Raw genomic sequence first — 26,574 nt, forward strand, 5'->3', positions numbered from 1 at the left:
GAAAGAAGATTTTTTTTTTCTTTGTAAGATAGGATATGATACTACTTATCAGATAAGTCGGAAAGTTTTATTGTTGAAAGTGGGACATATAACCACTAATCACTAAGAAGAACCACTATCATTGTTTATTATGCAATACATATTACTGTAGACAAAGTTACAAAATATAAATGTGTCAATTTTGAAGGCTGCACTGATAAAATAGAAGGGTTGTATGGGCTATTATGGTTCATAAAACCTTCTTCTATTGACCGTGGGAGAGAAAGGAGTTGAACAAAATAAACAACTTGAAGAAACTGTATTTTTAAAAGAGTATGATTTCACAGAGGAAGAAATAGAGTGGTTGCTTGAAAAAAATAAGTTAACAAGTTAGGGAAGGTTTGACAGCAGGAAGGAAATTGCAAGGTTAAATTCTCTAGGCATAGAGGAAAAAGGTTGAAAAGACAAACGATTGAGATTAGATTCTCTTAGCTACCCTCATCTTTACCATCGTACAGCTATACTTATGTCTAGATATCTCCTACATTAAATTTTTTTATTGGGGTGAAATTCACATAAAATAAAGCCATTTGAAAACGTGCAATTTTAGCTTTTTCCAGGCGGCGGGGAAGGAGGTGGGGCTGGCGGGTCCGCGCGGCCTCGGGGCCAGAGCCCGGGTCCCCGCCCGCCCCAGCGCCCGCCGCCGGCCGAGCCCCGCGCCCCGCGCTTCCGTCCTGGGTCGCGGTGGCCGGAGGCGCACCCGGGTCCGCGGGACAGGCGGGCGCAGAGGTCTCTTGTGTTGCGGGGGCGGGGTACGGCGAGGTTCCGGCGCCTCGGTGGAGCATCGCGGGTCCAGGGCTGGGGGCGCGGCGGCTTGCCATGCTCTCCGCACTTTCCCGGCTCTGAAGCCTCGAGAACACGGCTAGGCAGCAGTAGTTTAATGGGGACTTTGCCTACTGGGAACTAGGGGCCTGCTGGGGTCTCAGTTCTTGGCTGGCCCCGGAACACGAGGTTGCCAGGCGTGTGACGGCAGCAGGTAGGAGTGAGCCACTGGTGCAGTGATGAGCAGGAGAGGAAGGACGGTGGCTGTTGGCCTGTGAACCTAGGCAAGAATGACCAGCCAACACAATCCAGACCAAGGTCCGTGGGCCCAGCTCGGTCCTGTGCGGCTGGTCAGTGGAATAGACCTGCAGGTGTGGCTCTTGTCACTCTAGGACTGGCTTCAAGACAGATCCTGCTGATGAACCCAGGGCACAGTCCTCAGTTCTCCAGGAGAGTGCGCCGGGGTGGAGCCAGGGGGTTGTGCCCGACTCAGCACGGCGGCCACACACGTCCAGTCTGCGGGCAAGGGCAGTGGGGAGCCGGGGGAAGTCGTGGCCTTGGGAATGTCCTCTGATGAAAAAGAACCTGCAGGCTTATCAAATAACTTTTGTGTGGATCAGCAGTGCTGAGGCAGCAGGCGTGATACAGAAGTGGGAGCAGAGACCATCTGGAATCCCCAAACTCCAGGGAAACTAGAGGTAACAGCCAGCCTAGTGAAGAGGACAGGAGTTGGGGGCCGGTGGCGGTGGCAGCAGCCCAGCAGGTGCCCCTCGTCTCAGGGCCTTAATCCTGGCTCCAGCCGAGTGGTCAGGGGAGCTGCAAAGTCTTCTGGGCGAGCAGAGCCCACAGTCCTGAGCTGTTCTTCGGTGTGTTTGGGTCATCTCCCCCCATCCAAGGGGAGAAATCTAGATGAGGTTTAAGAATCAGTGCTTTAAGAATGTGGATCTCGTAGTTGAAACCTTGGAACACGTGTTTTCAGCACAAGGTTTTGCAGTGAACGGAAGGATTTAACGCCTTTTCAAGGAGGGTGTCTCCGTGTGGGCAGAACTAGAGAATAAATGGGTCTTAAATAAACAACAAAAAAAAAACCCGTGCAATTTGGGACTTCCCTGGTGGCACAGTGGTTAAGAATCCGCCTGCCAATGCAGGGGACATTGGTTCGAGCCCTGGTCCGGGAAGATCCCACGTGCCGCAGAGCAACTAAGCCCGTGCGCCACAACTACTGAGCCTGCACTCTAGAGCCCACGGGCCACAACTACTGAGCCTGCGTGCTGCAACTACTGAAGCCCACGCGCCTAGAGCCTGTGCTCTGCAACAAGAGAAGCCATCGCAATGAGAAGCCCGCGAACCGCATCGAAGAGTAGCCCCCGCTCTCAGCAACTAGAGAACGCCCATGCGCAGCAATGAAGACCCAACGCAGCCAAAACTAAACTAAAAAAAAAAAAAAGTGCAATTCAATGGCATTTAGTACATTCACAGTGTCATGCAACCACCACCTGTATCTTGTTCTAAAACATGTTCATCACACAAAAGAAAACCCCATATCCATGAGGCATTCCTGCCCTATTTTTCCCGTTTCCCCAGCCATTGACAATCTCCAATCTGCTTTCTTTCTCTATGGATTTACCTATTCTGGACAGTTCATATAAATGGAATTATATAATATGTGACCTTTTGTGTCAGGCTCCTTTTACTTAGCATAATGTTTTTGAGATGCATCCACTTTGTAGCATGTATTGGTACTTAATTCCTTTTTATGGCTAATAGCCTGTTGTGTGTATATATCACATTCTGTTTATCCACTCCTCTATTGATGGACATTTCGGTTGCTTCCATCATTTGTTTTTTATGAATAGTGCAGCTGTGAACATTCATGTGCAAGTTTTTGTTTGAACATCTGTTTTCAATTCTTTTGGGTATATACCTAGGAGTAGAATTGCTGGGTCATATGGTAATTCTATGTTACTGAGGAACAACCAAACATTTTCACAGCAGCTATACCATTTTACATTTCTACCAGCAATGTGTGAGGGTTCCACTTTCTCCACATCCTCTACACCACCTGTTATTTTCGACTTTTTTGATTATAGTCCTCCTAGTGGGTGTGAGTGCTATCTCACTGAGGTTTTGATTTGCATTTCCCTGGTGATTAATTATGTTGAGCATCATTTCATATGCTTATTAACAGCTATTAGCATATCTTCTTCAGAGAAATGTCTGGTCAAGTCCTTTACTCATATTTGTTTATTTATTTATTTATTTTTGGCTGCGTTGGGTCTCCGTTGCTGCGCGTGGGCTTTTCTCTAGTTGCGGTGAGCGGGGGCTACTCTTCATTATGGTGCACGGGCTTCTCATTGCGGTGGCTTCTCTTGTTGCAGAGCACGGGCTTTAGGCTCGCGGGCTTCAGTAGTTGTGGCACGTGGGCTCAGTAGTTGTGGCGTGTGGGCTCTAGAGCACAGGCTCAGTAGTTGTGGCGCATGGGCTTAGTTGCTCCGCGGCATGTGGGATCTTCCTGGACCAGGGCTGGATCCCGTGTCTCCTGCTTTGGCAGGTGGATTCTTAACCACTGCACCACCGGGGAAGCCCCTTTACTCATTTTTAAATTGGGTTGTTTGTCTTCTTGTAGTTGAGTTCTTTATATATTCTAGATAGTAGACCCTTATATATATGAATTGCAAATATTTTCTCTTTTCCTATATTAGCTTTTCCACCTGTGTCTTGGAGGTCATTTCTTCTGAAAGATCTTGATACTAAATGTATTGCTAACTATGCCCTAGCCACTTAGTTTTTACTTAGGGCCTTGAAAAATGCTCATTATAAAAGACACTTGACGTTTCTTAAACTGGGTGCTAGGTACATGGATGACCATTTTATTTACACATTTTAGTACCCATATATAGGTTACATTCACTCTTGTGTGTGCGTATATATATTTTAAAGGCTTGACAATGCTGCTTCCTCTAATTCTCCATTCTCCTACTACTGTCCTTTCATTGACATACTTCTAGAATGAGCTGTCTATATTTGCCAGTTCATTTTATCCACAACTAGTGCCTCTTTAATCCCTCGCAATACAGCTTATTTGTCCATCCCGAAATAGCGACACCTTTGAGTCTCTGTCCCACCTCCATCTTTAGTCTTTCTTCCTAGATGATGTTACTCATGACTCACCTAGTTGCATTATGCAGATGACTCTTCAATCTGCGTCTCTAAACCGAAGCCGTAACCCAAGATTTAGAACTCTATATGCTGGATATTCTTACTTTACCAAATATATTTCTCCTATTAATCAAGTTATTTCCAATCCAAGTCCCTATTTCTTCAAACCACATCAGTTTCAGTCTCAAGAGTTTTGTAGTAATTTGGCTGGTTCCTCCCTCTTCAGTCACTCCTTATATCTGATCAATTATCACATCTGGTGATTTCTACACTTCATTTCCATTCATTGCTTATTACCCCATTTTAATCCATTTTCATGGGGTGCTGGAATTATTTCAATAGCCCTCTCTGCCTGACTCTACTTCCTCTTTCTCCTTAAGTGATGATGGAAATCTTTAAGAGAGGGTGATGTGATGAAACGTGGTCCTAGATAAGAAAGATAACTTTGGTAGTATTGGGGAAGATGAAGTGGAGAAGGAAGAGTTTTGACCTGAGGCGAAGAAACCCTAAATTGTGGCAATGGATCGGTGGATATAAAAGTGTAAAGTCGACTAGCGACCAATTAGAGCTGGAAGGACTTAACATCTAACATACTGTATTCTACTCCCATAAATTAAGTACGTCAAGTGAATTTTTGCTAAGCGAGCCATACCCGTGCTTCTGTAAGGACAGTCACGTTCCGCGTGGGCCAACCAGCCTCCGTCATCCAGACGCCGGATCCCAGATTGGCAGTTGGAGTGTCACGGAGCGGGTCTCTCTAGCTACCATCTCTATGGTTCGTGGAATCTCCAGGTCGGGGCTTGACCGGTCTGGCTTTTGCGCGTGCGCTAGCCCAGGCGGGTGCCCGCCCTCCCGCAACAGCCCGAATTCCCGGGAGGGAGGGGCGGGTCTGGGAACGGTGCGGCGGCAGCCGCTGCTGCCCCAGCACTCAGGGCTCTTCCCGGACCGAGCCCGTACCTCCTCGGGTGGCGCTCACCCGGCCCCAGATGGTGGGTCCGGAGGATGCCGGAACCTGCTCGGGAAGAAACCCCAAGTTGCTCCCTGTGCCGGCGCCCGAGCCCGCAGGCCTGGACGGGAAGATGATTCGGGCCACGGACGGCTTTGGCGGAGGCGCCGGCGCTGTGGAGACTCCGGAGGAGCAGGAGGAGGAAGAAGAGGAGGAGACGCCGCCGCCTCAGCAGCTCCTTAGGCGTTATCTCGCGGAGACCGGGGGGCAGCTGGAGCCCGGGCTGTGCTACTGTCCGCTCCCCGCCGGCCAGCCCCGCGTTCTGCCGCGCTCCGCAGCCCCGCACTCGGACGCCTGCCCGCCGGACGCGGGCTCCAAGCACCGCGGCGCGGAAGCGGCGGATGCCCGCGCGGCGCGGCACGGAGGCATGACCAACGGGGACTCGGGCTTTCTGCCGGGCCCAGACTATCGCGACCTGGCCCGCGCCGGCGGCCGGGAGCCGCGCCACCGCCGCCTCCGCCCGGAGGGGCCTGGCGACGAGGGCGCGGACGGCGCGGGCAGCCCGTCCGACTGGGCCGCGCCGCTCGAGGACCCGCTGCGGAGCTGCTGCCTGGCGGCGGCGGACGCCGAAAGGCCCGAGGATGCGGGCAGCGGCTCGGGGGGCAGTCCGGCCGTCAGCGGCAGTGGCAGCGAGGACTTGGAGCAGCCGGGAGCCGGCCCCGGGGATCCCGAGGAGGGCGCGTCGCCGGTCACCTCGGCCGAGAGGACTAGCGGAGGCGCCGGCGCCGAGTCGCGCCTCGTTTTCTCCGACGTTCACTTGAACTCTCGGAACACATTCGAGGTGAGCCGCCACCAGAGCGCCCGCGACCACCTGCCGCCGTCGGGGCCGCCGGTGCCCTCGCCTGCCGCGGAGCAGGGCCCCGCGGGGACCTCGGCCCGGGCTCGACGGAGCGGCGGCTTCGCCGACTTCTTCGCCAGGTACAGCGCAGACTGCGCCGGGGTTCGGGGAGGGCTCGGGCCGGGAGCTGGCGGAGAGCGGCGTGGAGGCTCTCTCTGGCGTCCGGATTGAGCTTTGATTTTTCACCGGGGGAAGAGGAACTAGGTCTGAATTGTGTATCGGAGAAGTTGTGAGCGCGGGGAGCCAGGCTTTCTGTTCCCTTGTCCGCTGGACGGTCTACCTGCCATTCACACCTGGTTTCTGTGTTTTCAGGCCGGCGTCCTAGTGCCTTACCTACAGTTTTCCCTCTTCCGGAAAAACAGACCACTTTCCTCGTCCCCATGTACTACAAAAAATTAGGGGCGGGTGGCGGTGTGGTGCGGTGCGTGTGTACGGGTGCGGTTGTGAAAGAGAAAGGGAAGTCATTTTGGAGAGCTATTTGCCTGGAGTCTAAACCCATTCAAGTAGTTTGGGAATTCTTGAAAGTAGAGGCGGTTGTGTTTCATAGCCTTTAACAGCTTGTTTCAGTGGCTTTTATTAAAATGCCGTCAGTTTGGTGTTTAGAATTTGATACCGGCCTTTAGGCCAAATTACTATGGCGCTTTATGTAGAAAAATCCCTCTTTCCTTTTACCAGATAGTCCTCTACCTTTTTAAAGCATCTTCTTTTTAATTTTTTATGGTGTTGTATATGTGATTTGACCTGCTATTCTTGAAATTAAATTACGGTGCTGGACACTGCAGGGTTCAGAGTGGAACTTTGATAGGGATAAATATGTCGTTAGAAAATACTCATTTTAATGTACATTAATGAAAAAGCAATTTCTTTTGGGTCACATTTTGACACGCTTATTTTTTTTAAGTCTCTAGGAAAACAGGAAAGTATTCCCAACTTGTAAAACCCTCCCTTTCAAAGTTCTTTCTCCTTTCTCTTGTGTTTTTGTTCCCTTTTTAGGGATCTTGACAAAAACCAGAAGTAAAAGAAATAAGGAATGCGACTCAAGTTTTAGAGGATTATACAGTTAGTGTGCATATTTGTAGACACACAGGCACGGTTTTCTGATTAATATTTCTTACTCCTTTTTCTACGTTATTAACTTATTTTTCCTGCTTGTATAAATTTACGAATAAATTATGAAGTTGTTTAAATCAAGATTGGGAAATCCTAATTATGTGTTACTCATAGGACAACATATATAGTAGTGAGATCTGTATTTGTGCCTACAATTGCAAAGATATACTTAAAGCTTGTAGTGGCAATATTTTAAATGCACTTAAGGGGGCTTTCCTGGTGGTGCAGTGGTTAGGAATCCGCCTGCCAATGTAGGGGACACAGGTTCGAGCCCTGGCCGGGGGAGAATCCCACATGACGCGGAGCAGTGAAGCCAATGCGCCACAACTACCGAGTCTGCGCTCTAGAGCCCGCCAGCCACAACTACTGAGCCTGTGTGCCACAACTACTGAAGCCCACATGCCTAGAGCCCGTGTTCTGCAACAAGAGAAGCCACCACAATGAGAAGCCCACACACCATAATGAAGACCCAACGCAGCCAAAAATAATAAATAAATAAAACTGCCTGACAGCTGACATAAAAACATTACCAATAAACACCCAAAAGTTCCACAAGGTTACAAGTAAAAAAACTTAACACACCTTAAGTGCTTTTTAATTAATTAATTAATTAATTTTTGGCTGCGCTGGGTCTTTGTTACTGCGCGGGGGCTTTCTCTAGTTGCCGTGAGCAGGGGCTACTCTTGGTTGAGGTGCATGGGCTTCTCATTGCAGTGGCTTCTCTGGCTGTGGAGCACGGGCTCTAGGCGCACAGGCTTCAGTAGTTGTGGCTCACGGGTTGTAGAGCGCAGGCTAAGTAGTTGTGGCGCACGGACTTAGTTGCTCCGCGGCATGTGGGATCTTCCCAGACCAGGGCTCGAACCCTTGTCCCCTGCAATGGCAGGCGGGTTCTTAGCCACTGTGCCACCAGGGAAGCCCTGTCAGGCAGTTTTACACCTGAAAGGGGCTGTGGAGAGCACTAATTCAACCAGTACACCCAGAGTACTTGCTTGGTCCCTGACTTGGAGGTGGAGTGCAGGCTAGTGGGGATTAAGTTTGAAGACAGATACATTATATATGTATTGCAATATTCAAATAATAAGGCAAATCTGTTATAAGAGGCTTTCATATTATTGACAGTAGGCAGGAATTTTTATATAATTTAGAAAATTTCTTTAACCTGTAGACTAATAGGACTTTAATTAGCATGGTAGTTGACATTCATGTGATATACTTTTCACATGTAGCAGAGCACTGGGTAGGAAATCAGTAAACTTAGGTCCCCTGAAGTTAATTTCTGTAAGCTTCATTTTTGAGATCTGAATGTCAAGATTCTAAGCATCGGGCTTCCCTGGTGGTGCAGTGGTTGAGAGTCCGCCTGCCAATGCAGGGGATGCGGGTTCGTGCCCCGGTCTGGGAAGATCCCATATGCCGTGGAGCGGCGGGACCTGTGAGCCATGGCCGCTGAGCCTGCACGTCCGGAGCCTGTGCTCCGCGGCGGGAGAGGCCACATTGGTGAGAGGCCCGCGTACCGCAAAAAAAAAAAAAAAAGATTCTAAGCATCATTGCTTGCTTCATTTAACATTCTTGGGAAAGAGCAGAATCAGACAGAGGCATAATTTTTCTCTTAGCATTTAGTCAAAGCCTTAACTGGATTCTGAACACCTTAAAGGCAGAGACTGTGGTGTTCATTTCTGAATCTACAGTACCTAGTGCTAGTATGAAGAATCCCATTCAGATTGTGTTGAAGTGACAACTTGCACAGACTCTCTGTTTTTACTCCTCTCTAGGTAGTGTAATTTTGAACAAATCGTCCATCCCCGAAGAGAATAATCAGAAATTTCCCTTATCCCTACAACCTAAGAGTGGTTTTTCTTCCTGTGCACAGTTGTCATTCTCAATTCTGAAACCCAGATGAGGCCTTCCTTTGGGGATATCTTGTTCTAGGATGTATTCCTGTTCTTGGTGCAGCCCCTTCCCTCACTTCATTTTTTGGTGAGGAATCTCACTGTCTAAAGAGAGGAGTTTAGTTAGCTAATAGCAGAGCTGGGATTAGGAACCAGGATTTCTGATTTTCAGTCCAGGAATTTGATTATAACTTCTGTTTACCTGTGACTCTTTTCCTTCCCGCCTGATTATCTCCATCATTCCCTTCTCCTTTCCACTTCCTCTCTTTCTCTTAACTGGGCAAAAAATTTATAACAGAAAGAGTTTGAAAGAATAGTTTCATGTCTGTTTTAACCTTTTACAAGTAAAGAGAGGGGACCATTTTATAGCAGCATATCTATTACTACAAAAATATGTTCAATCAAGACACATCATTGGCAGGGGCTTCATTGAGTAGGGTAGAAATCATGTAGGAGAAAAAGGCATTTGGTCCAGGATGGGACAGCTCTCATCATCTCCTGCTTGCCCTCCCTTCTAGATGAGGTGAGTTCTATTTCAGTCCCTGTTGGGGGCTTGCCCTAGCTTCACTCGGGCATCTCTCTGTGTTTATGGTGACTTGATTACGGGAGGCCTAGAAGTAACATTCCTTTAGATCCTTAGCCCTTTCCTGTCTATAAAAGTTTTGAAATGCTAGGTGAGTACCACTACTGCCACTATCACCAACTTAGCAGTGAGAAAAAGATGAAAGCTTAAAAGCAAATCTCTTGTGTTTTCAGGCTAGCCTTCGTTTCTCAAGGATCTGTTTATTATTCTGTTTTGAAAGTGAAGTAGCTTTAAACCATTTTTATGTGTCCTTTAAGCAAATTCATGTCTTAATTGTTTTCAGACTACAGTGGTTTATTCTTTAAGTCAATACACTCTTAATAGGTGTATTTTTAAAAACCTTTTAAATAAATAGATTGGGAGTTTGGGATTGACAAGTACACACTGCTATATTTAAAATAGATAACGAAGGACCTACTGTATAGCATAGGGAAATCTGCTCAATATTCTGTAGTAACCTAAATGGGAAAAGAATTTGAAAAAGGGTAGATACATGTATGTGTATAACTAAATCACTTTGCTGTACCTGAAACTAACACAACATTGTTAATCAACTATATTCTAATATAAAATAAAAAATGTTTAAAGGCTGTTTAATACTTTTGAGGCTTGTTTGGATTGCACTGGCAGTTACTGTTGTTTAGAAACACGCAAGTATCTGTCTGTGTCTCCTGGTAGTGTTGATAGTTTTTTACAAAATTTTCAAGATGAATCATAAGAATTCAGTGGCTTAAAAGGGCGTAGCTAAGGTAGGGGAAAAAATACCGAAGGTTTTTTTTCTTTTATCTGAAAAGATAGACTTTATAGATTGTGGAATCTATGTAGACCTTTATAGATTGATTTTATAGATTCTGGAACATAGAGATTCATGTAGCTTTCCCGGTAATTATCGACTCTGAAACTTCCTAAACATTGTTGCACAAAATTATTTTCACGGAGCTCTTTTTATTATGAGTAGCTGAACAGGGAAGACTAGAAAGGCTCATTTAGTGATTTCTTTTCATATGCAGGCAGTCCCAATCTTCCCAATATGAAAATTGTTGAGAATATACTTTTTGTTATGATATTGAGAATAAAAACTTTCTAACAGTTATAATTTTCCTTAATTTAAGCTTCTCAGAAACAATAAAATTTTCTCTCCTACTCAGAATTTAGTTGGTGAACACTAGTTGATGAAATCATTATTCACCTGACTGAGCCATCATTGACTCTGTCAGATAGGGCTCCTTTGTTTGTTTAACTACAGTTTTAAGACCAGTTTCTCAAAAACTCCCTTCTTTAACATCTCAATAAAGAAAAGGCAAAATATCAAACTTCTGATAAGTTTTAAGAGATTTTTATAGCTCCCCAAAACAAGCAGTTCTTTAAAACGGGTGTGGTATGATTTAAGGAGAATGAAGAAATATCTTGCTGTAAACATTAAATTTTTGTTACTAGAAGAGATTGTAAAAATAAAGGCTAAAGTATTTGTCTCACTAATGAAACTCTCTTGGATATTACTTATATATTAATATCTGTATATTAATCTAATTACAGTGTTTAAAATTTTAGAGAAGCTGGAAAGAATGTGTAATCAGTTGCTCTAGCATAAAAATAAGGGCCCTGTAGTGTTGTGAAGCCACCCACTATGATAGTATTAGATTGAGGAGCTAGTGGCTGAAGAGCCTTTTGTATCTTTCCCCTGTTTCTGACCCTTTTTCCCCTCTCAGATCCAGTATTTTCTTAAAGAAACCAACCAACTGCCAAAACCTAGGTATCTATACTAAACAATTGGAAATCCAGCATTGGTTCAAGGACTTCATGGTTAGAGATGTGATCATCTGAATATAAATTAGCTAGAAAGTACTAGGAAACTCCAATTTTGGGGGACTAAGGTAGTTTTAATCGCCCAAACATATTATTTTGCTTTTTGTTTTTCATTAATTAATTTATTTATTTTTGACTGTTTTGGGTCTTCATTGCTGCGTGCAGGCTTTCTCTAGTTGTGGCGAGCGGGGGCTACTCTTCGTTGCGGTGTGCGGGCTTCTCATTGCGGTGGCTTCTTGTTGCGGAGCACGGGCTCTAGGCGCGCAGGCTCAGTAGTTTTGGCGCACGGGCTTAGCTGCTCTGCGGCATGTGAGATCCTCCCAGACCAGGGCTCGAACCCGTGTCCCATGAATTGGCAGGCGGATTCTTAACCACTGCGCCACCAGGGAAGTCCCCAAACATATTATTTTGAAGTGCTAAACTAAATTAACGTTTTAACACTAAGCCCCAATAAGCAAAGCAGGCTATTGTTTGAATGTTAACTTGGAGTTAACTTGTTTGGTAGAAATTTTCTGAACTGTTCAAAATGGGCATAGAGATTTACTTTTCATTTTTTAAAATATTTTTTGTTTAAGAATAGTTTTATATTTACAGAAAAGTTGCAACAGTACTACAGAGAGTTCTGGCATACCCCTCACCCAGTTCCCTATGTTGGCAGCATCACATAACTGTGGTACATTTGTCACAACTTTTATTTGCTAGCCATCACCTAGTAAGATGGTATTAATTTAGTATTGGAAATGAGTTAGACATGGTAATGAGTTGTTCTTCAGGTGATCTAGAGCAACGGTTTTTAAAACTTTTCAGTTCAGACTATTTGGAGCAACATTTACTAGATTTAACAACCAGTACCTATTTGTTATAAGTTTTTTTGTTGTTTGTTTTGTTTTGTTTTGTTTTGCTGTACGCGGGCCTCTCACTGTTGTGGCCTCTCCCGTTGCAGAGCACAGGCTCCGGACACGCAGGCTCAGCGGCCATGGCTCACGGGCCCAGCCTCTCCGCGGCGTGTAGGATCTTCCCGGACCGGGGCACAAACCCGTGTCCCCTAGCATCGGCAGGCGGACTCTCAACCACTGCGCCACCAGGGAAACCCTATAAGGTTTTTTTTAGATTCTTGAAATATTCCTGTGACCTAAAGGGTAAGGTTTATTTATTTATTTTATACTCATTTGCCCAGAGTCAGATAGTTAATGAATAAAAAAAAATCAGAACTAGACATAGATATGATTGCCATGGTTTGGAGCTAATACATTGATTTCTGTGAATTATAAGAAGTTTATGGAGCTTCCCTGATGGCGCAGTGGTTGAGAGTCCGCCTGCCGATGCAGGGGACACAGGTTCGTGCCCCGGTCTGGGAGGATCCCACATGCCGCGGAACGGCTGGGCCCGTGAGCCATGGCCGCTGAGCCTGCACGTCTGGAACCTGTGCTCCGCAACGGGAGAGGCCACAACAGTGAGAGGCCCGCGTACAGCAAAAAAAAAAAAGTTTATGAACAAAAACATAGCTTTTGGTGTAGTGAAAATACTATTGTCTTGAGAAATAAGAAACTTGGCTTTTGTCCTAGGTAGTGTCTTTTCTTCTACCATTAAATAATTGTGTGATCTTGGGCAAATCATTAAATTTCTAGACTTCAGTTTACCCATCTGTGAAATTAGGAGATTCAGAGTCCCTTTCAGCTCCAATACACTGTGATATTGCACAGTTCTCTTGCACTCACTGTTGTAGACCTCAAATATTTGTTGGCTAAATACTACAAATGTGAACCAAGTTAAAGAGGATGCTTAAAAAAACAGCATGTTTTTTCATCTGTAAAATGAGAAGGTTGCCAGAGATAGAAATATCCCCTTCAACTCTAAATTCTACCTTGAACATTTTCTTTGGTAAAGGTCTAACTCTGCCTCAGAGTAATCATGCTAAACATCAGTGATCTTTGTTTAGTTTCCCATATGCAGAGAGGACAGACCAGCAGCTCTCATTTTTTTTCTTTAGAAAATTCTAGATTTTTTTTTCTTTAAAATTTATTTGGAGTAGGAAAAGGGTAATAAGTAAATTCTAGTTAATCAATGAACTGGAATTTGAGACTTTTAACTTCTAGACCATGAGTTATTTCTCAAAGTTTGCCAGTGTTCCACTTGGGAGGACTGTTCCTAGCCTTTGTTGTACTTCAGAATCACCTAAAAGCACATTTAAAAAAAAATCGGATTCTTCAGAATCCACAACCCCTACTTAGTTGGACTCAGGGGACTTGCTTTTGGCAGGTGGCATCTTCAAACTGTAGGATATAATGTAGTGGTTAAAGATGCTGGTTGTGTGGGCTTCCCTGGTGGTGCAGTGGTTGAGAGTCCGCCTGCCGATGCAGGGGACATGGGTTCGTTCCCCGGTCCGGGAGGATCCCACATGCCGCGGAGCGGCTGAGCCCGTGAGCCATGGCCGCTGAGCCTGCGCGTCCGGAGCCTGTGCTCCGCAACGGGAGAGGCCACAACTGTGAGAGGCCCGCGTACCGCGAAAAAAAAAAAGATGCTAGTTGTCGAGTTGGACTGCCTGGCTTTGAATAAGCTTACTAGCTGTGTAATTATGGACAAGTTACTTGACCTCTCTGGACCTTAGGCAACTCATCCATAAAATGGGGGTAATAGTGATACCTATCACATGGGATTGTCATGAGGGTTAAATGAGATAATATACTAAGCGCCTTGTATTTATTATTTGGTATATAGTGAGGATTCAAATGTTATTCATACCACAGAAGACCTCCACAGTCCCTTCCCCACCTTCATCACTGAAATCAACTGGTTTAAAGAAAGGGAGAGACTGGAATGAATTTTTTGTGTACTCCCTGAAGAAACATTGCACAGTTTCTGTAGCAGATTTTAAAATAATTTGTATTGGGATTGGATGGGTGTCAAAATGGACTCTGGTGTAGTGATATAAAATTTCCAGAAGTAGTGAAGCTTTGCCTAAAAAGCAGATCTGAGAAGAAACTGAAAGGAGGGAATGTTGAGAAAGATTAAAATGTTTGCATCTTTTATTGTTTTAAGGAACTTTTACGACAGGCAGAAACAACTTTGTAAGTTTAAATTCATGAAATGTTTAACTTGGCTTACTCATACATTTCATACTTAGTATTTTGTGGTAGGAAAGCTTTGAGGAAAAGTGAAGACATTTGGAGATTTTGAGGTGATACAGCTGTTACCCATCTATGAATGTATTATTCAGAAAGGGAAAGCCAATCCTTTCTGAGGTGGCTTATTTATTCCTAGGAACCCTGTTAGCTACACTAAACGTTGTCCCCAGGGAGTGGTGGTTGCTAGTTGCTTAGACCCTAGGACGGTAATCATTAAACGTTAGTGCTTAAAATCACCTGTGGTGTGGGGCTGTGGGGAGTTAAGAATGCACATTCCTTGAGTCCCCTTTTAGATTTAGTAGGTCTTGGGTGGGGCCTGGTACGAATCCAGGTATTTAACAGATTCTCACGTGATTCTGATGCAGGTGGTTCCCACACTAGAATTAATGAAATACATTTGACCCTTGAAAAACAGGGGTTTGAACTGCGTGGGTCCACTTACATGTGGATTTTTTTCATTAGTAAATACTACAGTCCTACACCGTCTTCTGTTAATTGAATCCCTGGATGCAGAACCACAGGTAAGGAGGGCAGACTGTAAAATTATACTGGGATTTTTGTCTGTGTGGAAGGTAGGTCCCCGTAGTCCCTGCATTGTTCAAGTGTCAGCTGAAATTATCGATAGGCAGGTCTCCTCAGGTAATAACTGAAAGAAGGTACAACATAACATTTATAGTTTAGATTGCTGTATTGATTTAAAATTGGGTCATGTTTAGGTACTATGTAATTGATGAGTATAAATAGAGATATAGTAGAGAACAGGTATAAAAACAAATGTAGGGGCTTCCTTGGTGGCACAGTGGTTGAGAATCTGCCTGCCAGTGCAGGGGACATGGGTTCGAGTCCTGGTCTGGGAGGATCCCACACGCCACAGAGCAACTAGGCCCGTGAGCCACAACTACTGAGCCTGCGCGTCTGGAGCCTGTGCCCTGCAACAAGAGAGGCCGTGACAGTGAAAGGCCCGCGCAGCGCGATGAAGAGTGGCCCTCGCTTGCCGCAACTAGAGAAAGCCCTCGCACAGAAACGAAGACCCAACACAGCCAAAAAATTAATTAATTAATAATTTTTAAAAAACAAATGTAGAAGTATTTTGCTAACTTTCACTAGGTTAAGAAACTGTCTCTACCTAATTAAATCTTAGTTTCCTCTTTATTAGTGGGAAAGGTCTTTTGCTTTCATTTTATGTAGTTTAGATAGCCATGCTTACATGTTCTGTGAAAAACTTTAACTCACAAAACCTTACTCAGGTCTCTTCAACATGGAGTCATAACTTTACTTCTCCTTATTTATAGTTTATCAAAAAGGGTATTAATTTCCTGTCTTCCTGCTGGGTAGTTGTAATTCTTCTCCATGCCTTTAAGAAAAACTCCTGCATGTTGTACATGGCTTATTCCCCTCCAGAATTTGCTGCTTCAGCCTTTCTTGCACTTCTTATTTCTGTGGCCAAAACAAGAAAGAGATGAAAAACCATGTGACTGTCTGGGTTTTCAGCAGGCTCTTTCCTGCAATTAAGAGAAGTTTACCTAGGAAACCAAGCTATAAGTTACGTTCCTACTTAGAGCTAGTTTGAGAGTAAACTTGGTAATGCGTTTAATTTACCTTTGAATTTTGCTTTTCAGTTTCTTTTTAATATGAATTTTACTTTGGGATACATTTCTTGGTTAAAAAATATTTCCTTCTGCCCGTCTCTAACCTCACACAGATTAAAACATTTTAAGTTTGGAATTGAACATGATAGTTTTGAAATCAAATTCTGTGCTGTGTTCTCATATTTTCCCCAATACTGTAATATACAACTACCCGTCATACCCTGGGCATTATTTAGAATTTCCAAATCTGGTTTTCATCTAGACTGTAGTCATTTTCTAGTCAAGGACGGGAAATACTTTTCTTTGCTGTCCCAGGGAAAAGTTATTCAAAGACTATAACAGTTCATTGGTTTTTGTTGTCGTTATTAGAAAAACATAAAATGCTCATATTACCTGCTTTCTAAAAGCAGGACAGGGAATATAAAATAAAACTAAAGATAAATACTTTGTTTCTATACTATTCCAGTTAAGGTGGTAAGAAAGAAGATAAAATTGGGAGGGTGTGGAGGTTCTGTTAGAGAGAGACTGTTAGAGAATGAGTTTGAAGAGGTTTGTATAGAGAAAAATTGCTGGAGAGAATAAATGTTAGCTGGAAGTTAGCTCTGTACTTTGGCCTGTGGGCTTCAGAGTATTGGCAGAGATTATTTACATATTTATTTTTCTATTCTGCTTACTTCAATGCCTTTGTGGATGTTTCTGGCAACTTCTTAAAGATAGCTGCTGTGCCTCTTCTTCTTAACTTCCCTAATATCCCCATCCCCTCATGGCTTCTTAACAGGTTATATCCTGCAACAGAAATATTTTTTAATGACAGGTTGTGTATATCAGGTTTAATTTAGACTTTAAAAGTTTAGGTTGTTAGTATGATAGATTCATGTATTAAGTGCATGTATCAAAGTGTAAGATAAATGCAATATACAATTTTACAGAATGTATTCTTACTTGAGTTCAAGTGCTAAAAGGCAAACTTCTACAAGCACCAGGTAAATCTAGTAAACAATTTAAATCTCTCACCCATGAGAAGAAAATTGTTCATTATCAGGAAGATATATTGTGTAGAAATTTAAGTTTTGAAGTAAGTTATTAAAGTTTTAAATCGGTAAAAGGTCTCAATTGAATAAGTAGTTTCTGTGTTTTTGAAAAGTGATAAAATTTAAGTTGCTTTTTTGCTTACATGGTCCTTGACACTCCTCACCCCACCCCTGCTGAATTGACTTTTTAACTTCATTGGTACTACCTAAAATTAGTACCAATGGGGGTTGGGTGTTGTTTGGAAAACAAAAGGTTTGTTGTGATTCTTAATTGGGTGTTGAGCACCAAAATTTGTTATCTAAAGACTAATAAAATAAAGCTTTTGGGGCTTCCCTGGTGGTGCAGTGGTTGAGAGTCCGCCTGCCGAGGCAGGGGACACAGGTTCGTGCCCTGGTCCGGGAAGATCCCACATGCCGCGGAGCGGCTAGGCCCGTGAGCCATGGCCGCTGAGCCTGCGCTTCCGGAGTCTGTGCTCCGCAATGGGAGAGGCCACAACAGTGAGAGGCCCACGTACTGCAAAAAATAAATAAATAAATATTTTTTTAAAAAATAAAGCTTTTGATAGACAATTATTATATAGGGTAACCAGCACAATAACTGCACATATAACTAGAGGGTGATGTCCATCTTTGTGATATACTTCCAGAAGCACATTAATGCTGTCGAGAATACAGTACTAGGACAGGGATTAACTTTCAAAATTGGTTATACTAATAAAATAACTGAGAATTATACTGCATGAAGAAAAAATTTTAGAAGATAACCACTATAAAATGTTCTTGATTAAAATAATAACTAGCTATGCATTTTAATGAGGAGGTAAGATTGTTTTGCTCTTGTATGAGACCACCAAAATCTTTTGATTTAGTTGTCCATTTGATGGAAACGTCATAACTCCCAGTGGAAAAAAAGACAGTTACCTTGGTCAGGAGAGGTATTTCAACTATGCTGCTGAAGATAGGTTCTATCATGTATACCTTCAATTCAGGAAGTACTTCTAGGTGGTCAGAGGAGCAAAATGTCAACAAAACAAGAATAACAACAACAACCCTAGTGCTAAGTGTCTGCCTCTTTAGAGAGTTTAGGCACCTAATAGATGTGGTTTAGCCTCTGCTTCAATTTTTTCACTAACAAGGAGCTCAATTTCCTCAATGCAGCCTATTGAGGGTATTAATTGTTAGAAGGTTCTTTATGTCAAAGCACAGTGTATCTCTTTGTAATGTTCCTGGTCCTAATTTGCCCTTTAAAGCCACAAAGAACAAGTCAGTTCTTTTACATAATTACAATTCATAAGATTGCTACTGAATCTTTTTTTTGTTTTTGGATCCTCCCAGCTAAGCATATACAATTCTTATGAGTTAGTTTATGATTTTCTTACCATTTATTCTTTCAACAGATGCTACTGAGCCCCATTTTTTAATACATATATATATGTGTATGTGTATATATATATATATATGAGACATTAAGGAAATTAGATTAAAAATATTTTATTAACAAACTTAAGATGGGAGAGTCATATAAATCAGTACTTACCATATTACCTGATTAGTGTTATAAAAGGAAATGCAAAGGTACATTAGCAGCACTGAAGAAGGAGTGATTAACTTTGGGATGAGATGTTAGGGAACTCTTCACAGTAGATGAGACATGAATGCTTGGTTTTTTGTTGTTTTTTTAATACCAATGAGGAGGGTTTGGATTGGAATGAGGGTGAAGCCAGTACAGGCACACAACAGCATAGGCAGAATTATACATGAAATAGCACAGCACTTTTGGAACTGTAGAGACTTATTAGTATGACCTCACCTTAGGGCAGGTGAGGTAGAGTGTCAAAAACCGAGGCACAAAGGTTGGGTCTAAATTATGAGGGAGTTTATGTGACAGAACTAAGCATTTTGAATAGATTCTGTGGGAGTTGGCAGTCCATAGGACCGTTCGATGGGTTTTTAAAACAAGGGCAACATGCTTAGGATTGCATTTTAGAACAGTGACTCTTGTAGCAGTGTAGCAGATGTTTTGGGACTTGAGAAACTGGGGCTTGGATACATTTGTGGTAGTTTACCTGTACTTGTCAGGCTCTTTATTAAAGTGTGATATCCAGATTATTCATGTAAACTACATTAAATTCAGTCCCTGTCAGAAGGGGTAGCTAACAGATTCAGTGACATATGCTTATACCAGTAGCTTTTTTGTGAAGCTTTAATGAAGGTAAACTTTGAATCTGATTTTTGTTTCTGAGGGAAGTGGGATGATACGAAAATGGAGAGTGATGTGAAAAATTATGTCTACCATGTCTTGTAAGGAATTTGATGAGGGGAGAAAAGAGCCAGAATAGTTGTTAGGCCAGTTTTTTCCCCCCCTAAATTCAAGTATAGTTGATTTACAGTATTATACTAATTTCAGGTGTACAACATAGATTGCACGCCATTTAAAGTTACTATAGGGCTTCGCTGGTGGTGCAGTGGTTAAGAATCCACCTGCCAATGCAGGAGACACGGGTTCGAGCCCTGGTCCGGGAGGATCCCACATGCCGCGGAGCAACTAAGCCCATGCGCCACAACTACTGAGCCTGAGCTCTAGAGCCCGCGAGCCACAACTACTGAGCCCGTGTGCCACAACTACTGAAGCCCGTGCGCCTAGAGCCCGTGCTCCGCAACAAGAGAAGCCACCGCAATGAGAAGCCCGCGCACCGCAAGGAAGAGTAGCCCCCTCTCGCCACAACTAAAGAAAGCCCATAAGCAGCAACCAGGACCCAACGCAGCCAAAAATAGATAGATAAATAAATTTATAAAAAATAAATAAAGTTATTAATATTGGCTATATTCCCTGTACTGTACCCTACATACTTGTATCTTATTTATTTTATACCTAGTAGTTTGTAGTTGTTGTGGAGCAGAAGGGAAACGATTTCAGGGAAAACCCTGAGAGAATAAAGTGGTAAAATCAAGTCTGTATGTCCAATGCACAAGTTCTATACATTGCTTCATAAAAGTGGATGGAGGAAGTATACCCATCACCCATTTTTGAGGATTGAGTGAGGTAAAGACAAAGTATTGAGACTTCCATAATTACTTGTATGTATGTGTCTTTTCTACTAAGATGCAAACTCTCTGCAGATATGAAACGTCTTTTTTGCTCTTTTGTCTTTGCAAAGAGACATAGAGCCATATATATGAACCATATATATGGAGCCATATATAGGAACACAAAGATTAATTGGATTAAAAACTTTTTAAAAAGTGCGAGAACTTACATACTCAAATGATTGGAACCTTTGGAGTGATCACTCTGGAAGTAATAGTATCATTTCTCAAAGTATTTTTGGTACCTTTCTCTGAGGGATGTTTCTGTAGGAGAGAAATCAGCTGGGCCAACGTAAGATAGGACTGAAGAATTGAACGTTGAAGGGGAGTCATAGCTGAAATACATTAGGAAGCCAACTAAGCAAGTTCACTTGTATGTTAACTATAGTAAGTACTCTTAATATTCCAGATGTAATAGATTCATGCCCAGGCAAATTATTTAGACACATAATGTGTAAATAGTTGAGGTTAGTGTAAACAAGCATAAATGATTTCACCTCTGGTACTCTTCTGAAGGATTAAATAAAGTCAGTGACTTGGCGGTCTGTCACCCTTGAATTTGGTCATCTTTGAGTAGGCACAGCTGTATCAATTTTGGTGAAGACTACAACTCTTTTTAACAGGGTGTTTGCAAAACAGTCCATATTTAAAGGACTGACTTATATAGGTTGTGGTAAAATCCATAATACAGCATCTGTAACCGACAATGTTATAATGTAAAAGAAATGTTGAACTTTATAAGTATTGCCTTAATGCCATTGACAGTTTTGAAGTATACTTTTTCTACTTGTGAAGTAAAATATTTTCTTTTGCTTTTCTAATTAGTGAAACAAATTATGTATTTTCTCCTATTCTATGGCTTGTCTTTATACTTTCTTGATAGTGTCATTTGATGCACAAAAGTAGAAATGTTTTGGGTTTTTTTTAACATCATTATTGGAGTATAATTGCTTTACATTGTTGTGTTAGTTGCTGCTGTATAACAAAGTGAGTCAGCTATATGTATACATATATCCCCATATTAGAAATGTTTTAAATTTGGTATATTACAGTTCTAAGTATGTGTTACCAACTTAGTTTTTACTATAAAAGGTAAGATGTATATGTGGCTATCCAGAGCATAGAGGCAAGAAAGTAGGGAATGTGTGAAAAAGAGTACAGTTTGGTTAATATGTTAGAGTTAATTAGTTTTAAGGAACAGAAGCCAACTTAAGCTACCTTAAGTGAAGGAGGGTTTATTGTAGGCATGTAGTAGGCATCTTGTGCACATTCTGAAGATAGAAAATAAAGTATACCCGGGCTACAGAGTACCTGGAATAATGGTTTCTCTGCCTTTCGGGGGATGCTTGGTTTTTCTCATCTCTTTTCTGCCTCTTAGCTGTTTAGTGCATGGTTTCTACCTGCAAAAGCCCTATACAGCTGTCCCAACTGTACATGATTTATCAGTTCAAGCATTTACCGTCATTTGACTTGATCTCTAAGTCTTCTGTTTAAAAATCCTGGGAATCTGATTGTCTCAGCCTACATATGAATTTGTCCATGTTTTATCAGCAGTCCAATTTAATCAGTACTGACTGAGGGTCAAGACCATGAGATGCAAATATGGCCACTTTGGGCTACTGCTTCAGTCAGGATTGGGACAAAGGCACTGTCGAAGTGGGGAGTGGGTTGCAGGTATGCTAAAGCCACATGTATTTCTCCTAGTTGTAAAAAGGGTAGTAGGAAATAATGTTGGAAAAATAATTTGGGTCCAAATTATAACGAGTCTTTAATGCTAGGATAAAAAATTAAAACTTTTCCATAGATATTAGAGAGGTTTAAGGATTTGGGGGCAAGAAATGAAATGCTCTATTCTTTTCTGCTTGTGCTTTGAAGTTTATTCTAGCCAGAGTGAGATATATGTCATTCTCCTCCTCTAATTTTCTCTTTGTCTGAATCCTCCCTTGTTCATTCAACAAGCATATTTGAGCACAGACTGTATAGCAGGAAAAGAAGGAGCTAGAATAAAGCCTTTCTGGTAAAGCCAGTGATGATCACATTGCAAACATAAATGCTTACGATGTTGATACTAGCAGGGAGCATGAGATGTCGGAAGCAATATTTATTCCTCTGGCACTGAACCTGGCTTGTAAGTCCATCTTCAGGCTCATTTCAGTGCTTTACAGAGGTTGCCAGTGGAGGGAGGGGTAACGACCAAGAGGTAACATGATGGAGTTTTCTCAGGGTGATCCAAGTGTTCATTAACTTGACTGTGGTGGTAGTTACACAAATCTATACATGTGGTAAAACTTGTAGGACTGTATGCCAAAATAAAGACAGCCAATTTTTATTGTGTTAGTTTAAAAAATAAAAATTTACTGAGTGTTTAAATACCTTATATGTGGGGTACTGTGAAAGTTATACAAATCCTCTTCGCAATGCACTTATAGTTTAAAAGTAGCATTCAGATCACTATTTAAGATAGAAAGTGAAAAGTATAAGGAGAGAATGATTTATAGAAGAAATGGCTTATGGGGAGAAAGCTTCATAGAAATAATAGCTCCCCAGACTGCACTCTTCCATTAGACTAGTGTTGTAGACTGAATGTTTGTGTCCCCCCTAAAATTCATATGTTGAAACCTGATCCCCAGTGTGATACTATTTGGAGGTGGAGCCTTTGGCAGGTGCTTAGGTCATGAGTGTGGAGACCTCATGAATGGGATTAGTGCCCTTATAAAAGAGGCCCAGAGAGCTCTCTTGTGCCTTCTGCCATGTGAGGACACAGTGAAAAAACTACAGTCTGTGAACCAGGAAGCCATCTCTTAGCAGACACTGAATCTGCCAGTGCCTTGATCTTAAACTTCCCCAGCCTCCATAACTGTGAGAAAGAAGTTTCTTTTGTTTATAAACCAGCAAATCTATGTTTTTTGTTGTTGTTGTTATAGCAGCCATAAAGGGATAAGACAGCTAATTTGAGGACAGCAGTTCTTTTTTTCTCTGTAGCCCCCAAATTAGCAGATTTTCATTAATGTGTGCAAGCACAGCACTAGGATACAATGGTGAACACAGAGCTCACAGTCTAATGCAGTGGCAACATCGTAGAGCTCACATTCTAATGCAGAAAATGACAACTAGATAAATTTTCAAAATCGTTTTGGCTAGTCTACTTCCTTTGCCTTGCTACATCAATTTTAGAATCAGCTTATCTATATTTACAGATAATCTTTGTTAATTAACTTGGGGAGGATTAACATCTTTACTGTGTTGAATCTTCCATACCTGGAACACAGTATATTTCTCTGTTTATAATTTTGGTCTTTTTTAATTTCCTTTATCAGAGTTTTGTAGCTTTCAGCATACACATCCTGCTCATGTTTTCTTAGATTCATATCTAAATATTTAATATTTTTTGGAGCTGTTGTAAATAATATATTTTTTTAAATTTCAGTTTCTAATTATTCACTGCTAGTACTCTATAGAAATACGACTGATTTTTGTTTTCCTTATACCCTGTAACCCTGGTAAACTTAGTTCTAGCTCTGGGAGCTTTTCTGTGGATTCCATGGGATTGATTATGTAGACAATAGTGTTGTCTGCAAATAGCAAAAATTTAATTTTTCCCTTTCCAATCTGAAACAATTATTTTTCTTCCCTTACTGTACTGGCTAGGATTTTCATTATGATTTTGAGGGGAGTGATGAGAGCAGACATTCTTACCTTGTTTCCAATCTTCAAAACATTTGGTCTTTCACATTTAAGTATGATGTTGGCTGTAGGTTATTTTTGTAGATGCCCTTAACTAGGCCAGAGAACTTCTCGTCCTAGTTTTCTGTTTATTTATTTTAATCAAGAATGGATTTAGGGTATTATTAAATGCATAAGTTGATAGGATCATGTGTTTTTTCTTCTTTAGGCTGTTAAGATGGTGAATTACATTGATTGACTTTTTTTTAAACATCTTTATTGGAGTATAATTGTTTTACAGTGGTGTGTTCATTGACTTTTTTTGTAATTTTTTTAACATCTTTATTGGAGTATAATTGCTGTACAATGGTGTGTTAGTTTCTACTTTATAACAAAGTGAATCAGTTATACACATACATATGTTCCCATATCTCTTCCCTCTTGTGTCTCCCTCCCTCCCACCCTCCCTATCCCACCCCTCTAGGTGGTCACAAAGCACCGAGCTGATCTCCCTGTGCTATGCGGCTGCTTGCCACTAGCTATCTATTTTACGTTTGGTAGTGTATGTATGTCCATGCCACTCTCTCACTTTGTCCCAGCTTACCCTTCCCCCTCCCCATATCCTCAAGTCCATTTTCTAGTAGGTCTGTGTCTTTATTCCTGTCTTACCCCTAGGTTCTTCATGACATTTTTTTTTCTTAAATTCCATATATATCTGTTAGTATACAGTATTTGTCTTTCTTTTTCTGACTTACTTCACTCTGTATGACAGACTCTAGGTCCATCCACCTCATTACAAATAGCTCAATTTTGTTTCTTTTTATGGCTGAGTAATATTCCATTGTACATATGTGCCACATCTTCTTTATCCATTCATCTGATGATGGACACTTAGGTTGTTTCCATCTCTTGGCTATTGTAAATAGAGCTGCAATGAACATTTTGATACCTGACTCTTTTTGAATTATGGTTTTCTCAGGGTATATGCCCAGTAGTGGGATTGCTGGGTCATATGGTAGTTCTATTTGTAGTTTTTTAAGGAACCTCCATACTGTTCTCCATAGTGGCTGTACCAATTCACATTCCCACCAGCAATGCAAGAGGGTTCCCTTTTCTCCACACCCTCTCCAGCATTTATTGCTTCTAGATTTTTTGGATGATGGCCATTCTGACTGGTGTGAGATGATATCTCATTGTAGTTTTGATTTGCATTTCCCTAACGATTAATGATGTTGAGCATTCTTTCATGTGTTTGTTGGCAGTCTGTATATCTTCTTTGGAGAAATGTCTATTTAGATCTTCTGCCCATTTTTGGATTGGGTTGTTTATTTTTTTGTTATTGAGCTGCATGAGCTGCTTGTAAATTTTGGAGATTAATCCTTTGTCAGTTGCTTCGTTTGCAAATATTTTCTCCCATTCTGAGGGTTGTCTTTTGGTCTTGTTTATGGTTTCCTTTTCCTTCCTGTGCAAAAGCTTTGCAGTTTCATTAGGTCCCATTTGTTTATTTTTGTTTTTATTTCCATTTCTCTAGGAGGTGGGTCCCATTTGTTTATTTTTGTTTTTATTTCCATTTCTCTAGGAGGTGGGTCAAAAGGATCTTGCTGTGATTTATGTCATAGAGTGTTCTGCCTATGTTTTCCTCTAAGAATTTGATAGTTTCTGGCCTTACATTTAGGCCTTTAATCCATTTTGAGCTTATTTTTGTGTATGGTGTTAGAGAGTGATCCAATCTCATACTTTTACATGTACCTGTCCAGTTTTCCCAGCACCACTTATTGAAGAGGCTGTCCTTTCTCCACTGTACATTCCTGCCTCCTTTATCAAAGATAAGGTGACCATATGTGCGTGGGTTTACCTCTGGGCTTTCTATCCTGTTCCATTGATCTATCTTTCTGTTTTTGTGCCAGTACCATACTGTCTTGATTACTGTAGCTTTGTAGTATAGTCTGAAGTCGGAGCCTGATACCTCCAGCTCCGTTTTTCATTCTCAAGATTGCTTTGGCTATTCGGGGTCTTTGGTGTTTCTATACAAATTGTGAAATTTTTTGTTCTAGTTCTGTGAAAAATGCCAGTGGTAGTTTGATAGGGATTGCATTGAATCTGTAGATTGCTTTCGGTAGTAGAGTCATTTTCACAATGTTGATTCTTCCAATCCAAGAACATGGTATATCTCTCCATCTATTTGTATCATCTTTAATTTCTTTCATCAGTGTCTTATAATTTTCTGCATACAGGTCTTTCGTCTCCTTAGGTAGGTTTATTCCTAGATATTTTATTCTTTTTGTTGCAATGGTAAATGGGAGTGTTTTCTTTATTTCACTTTCAGATTTTTCATCATTAGTGTATAGGAATGCCAGAGATTTCCGTGCATTAATTTTGTATCCTGCTACTTTACCAAATTCATTGATTAGTTCTAATAGTTTTCTGGTAGCATCTTTAGGATTCTCTATGTAAAGTATCATGTCATCTGCAAACAGTGACAGCTTTACTTCTTCTTTTCCGATTTGGATTCCTTTTATTTTCCTTTCTTCTCTGATTGCTGTGGCTAAAACTTCCAAAACTATGTTGAATAAGAGTGGTGAGAGTGGGCAACCTTGTCTTGTTCCTGATCTTAGTGGAAATGGTTTCAGTTTTTCACCATTGAGGATGATGTTGGCTGTGGATTTGTCATATATGGCCTTTATTATGTTGAGGAAAGTCCCTTCTATGCCTGCTTTCTGGAACATTTTTATCATAAATGGGTGTTGAATTTTGTCAAAAGCTTTCTCTGCATCTATTGAGATGACCATATGGTTTTTCTCCTTCAATTTGTTAATATGGTGTATCACATTGTTTGATTTGCGTATATTGAAGAATCCTTGCATTCCTGGAATAAACCCTACTTGATCAT

General features: G+C 41.8%; 1 protein-coding gene across 2 annotated transcripts in view; it reads left to right on the top strand.

Moving 5' to 3' along the window:
- The window catches only part of TBC1D12 (TBC1 domain family member 12), a 124,963-nt gene that overhangs the window by 25,306 nt on the left and 73,083 nt on the right, over positions 1-26,574 (top strand). Inside the window, exon 1 of one of the 2 annotated variants that reach the window (XM_029245442.1) lies at positions 4,821-5,884. The exons of the other annotated variant lie outside the window; for it this stretch is intronic. Coding sequence (XP_029101275.1) covers positions 4,947-5,884 — 938 coding nt within the window. The 5' untranslated portion in view covers positions 4,821-4,946. Of the gene's footprint in view, positions 1-4,820; positions 5,885-26,574 lie in introns of those variants that run through there. 2 annotated transcript variants of the gene reach the window in all.

Source organism: Monodon monoceros, unplaced genomic scaffold (assembly GCF_005190385.1).
Source record: "Monodon monoceros isolate NGI ecotype Baffin Bay Population unplaced genomic scaffold, NGI_Narwhal_1 Super_Scaffold_4, whole genome shotgun sequence".
Taxonomy (NCBI): Eukaryota; Metazoa; Chordata; class Mammalia; order Artiodactyla; family Monodontidae; genus Monodon; species Monodon monoceros.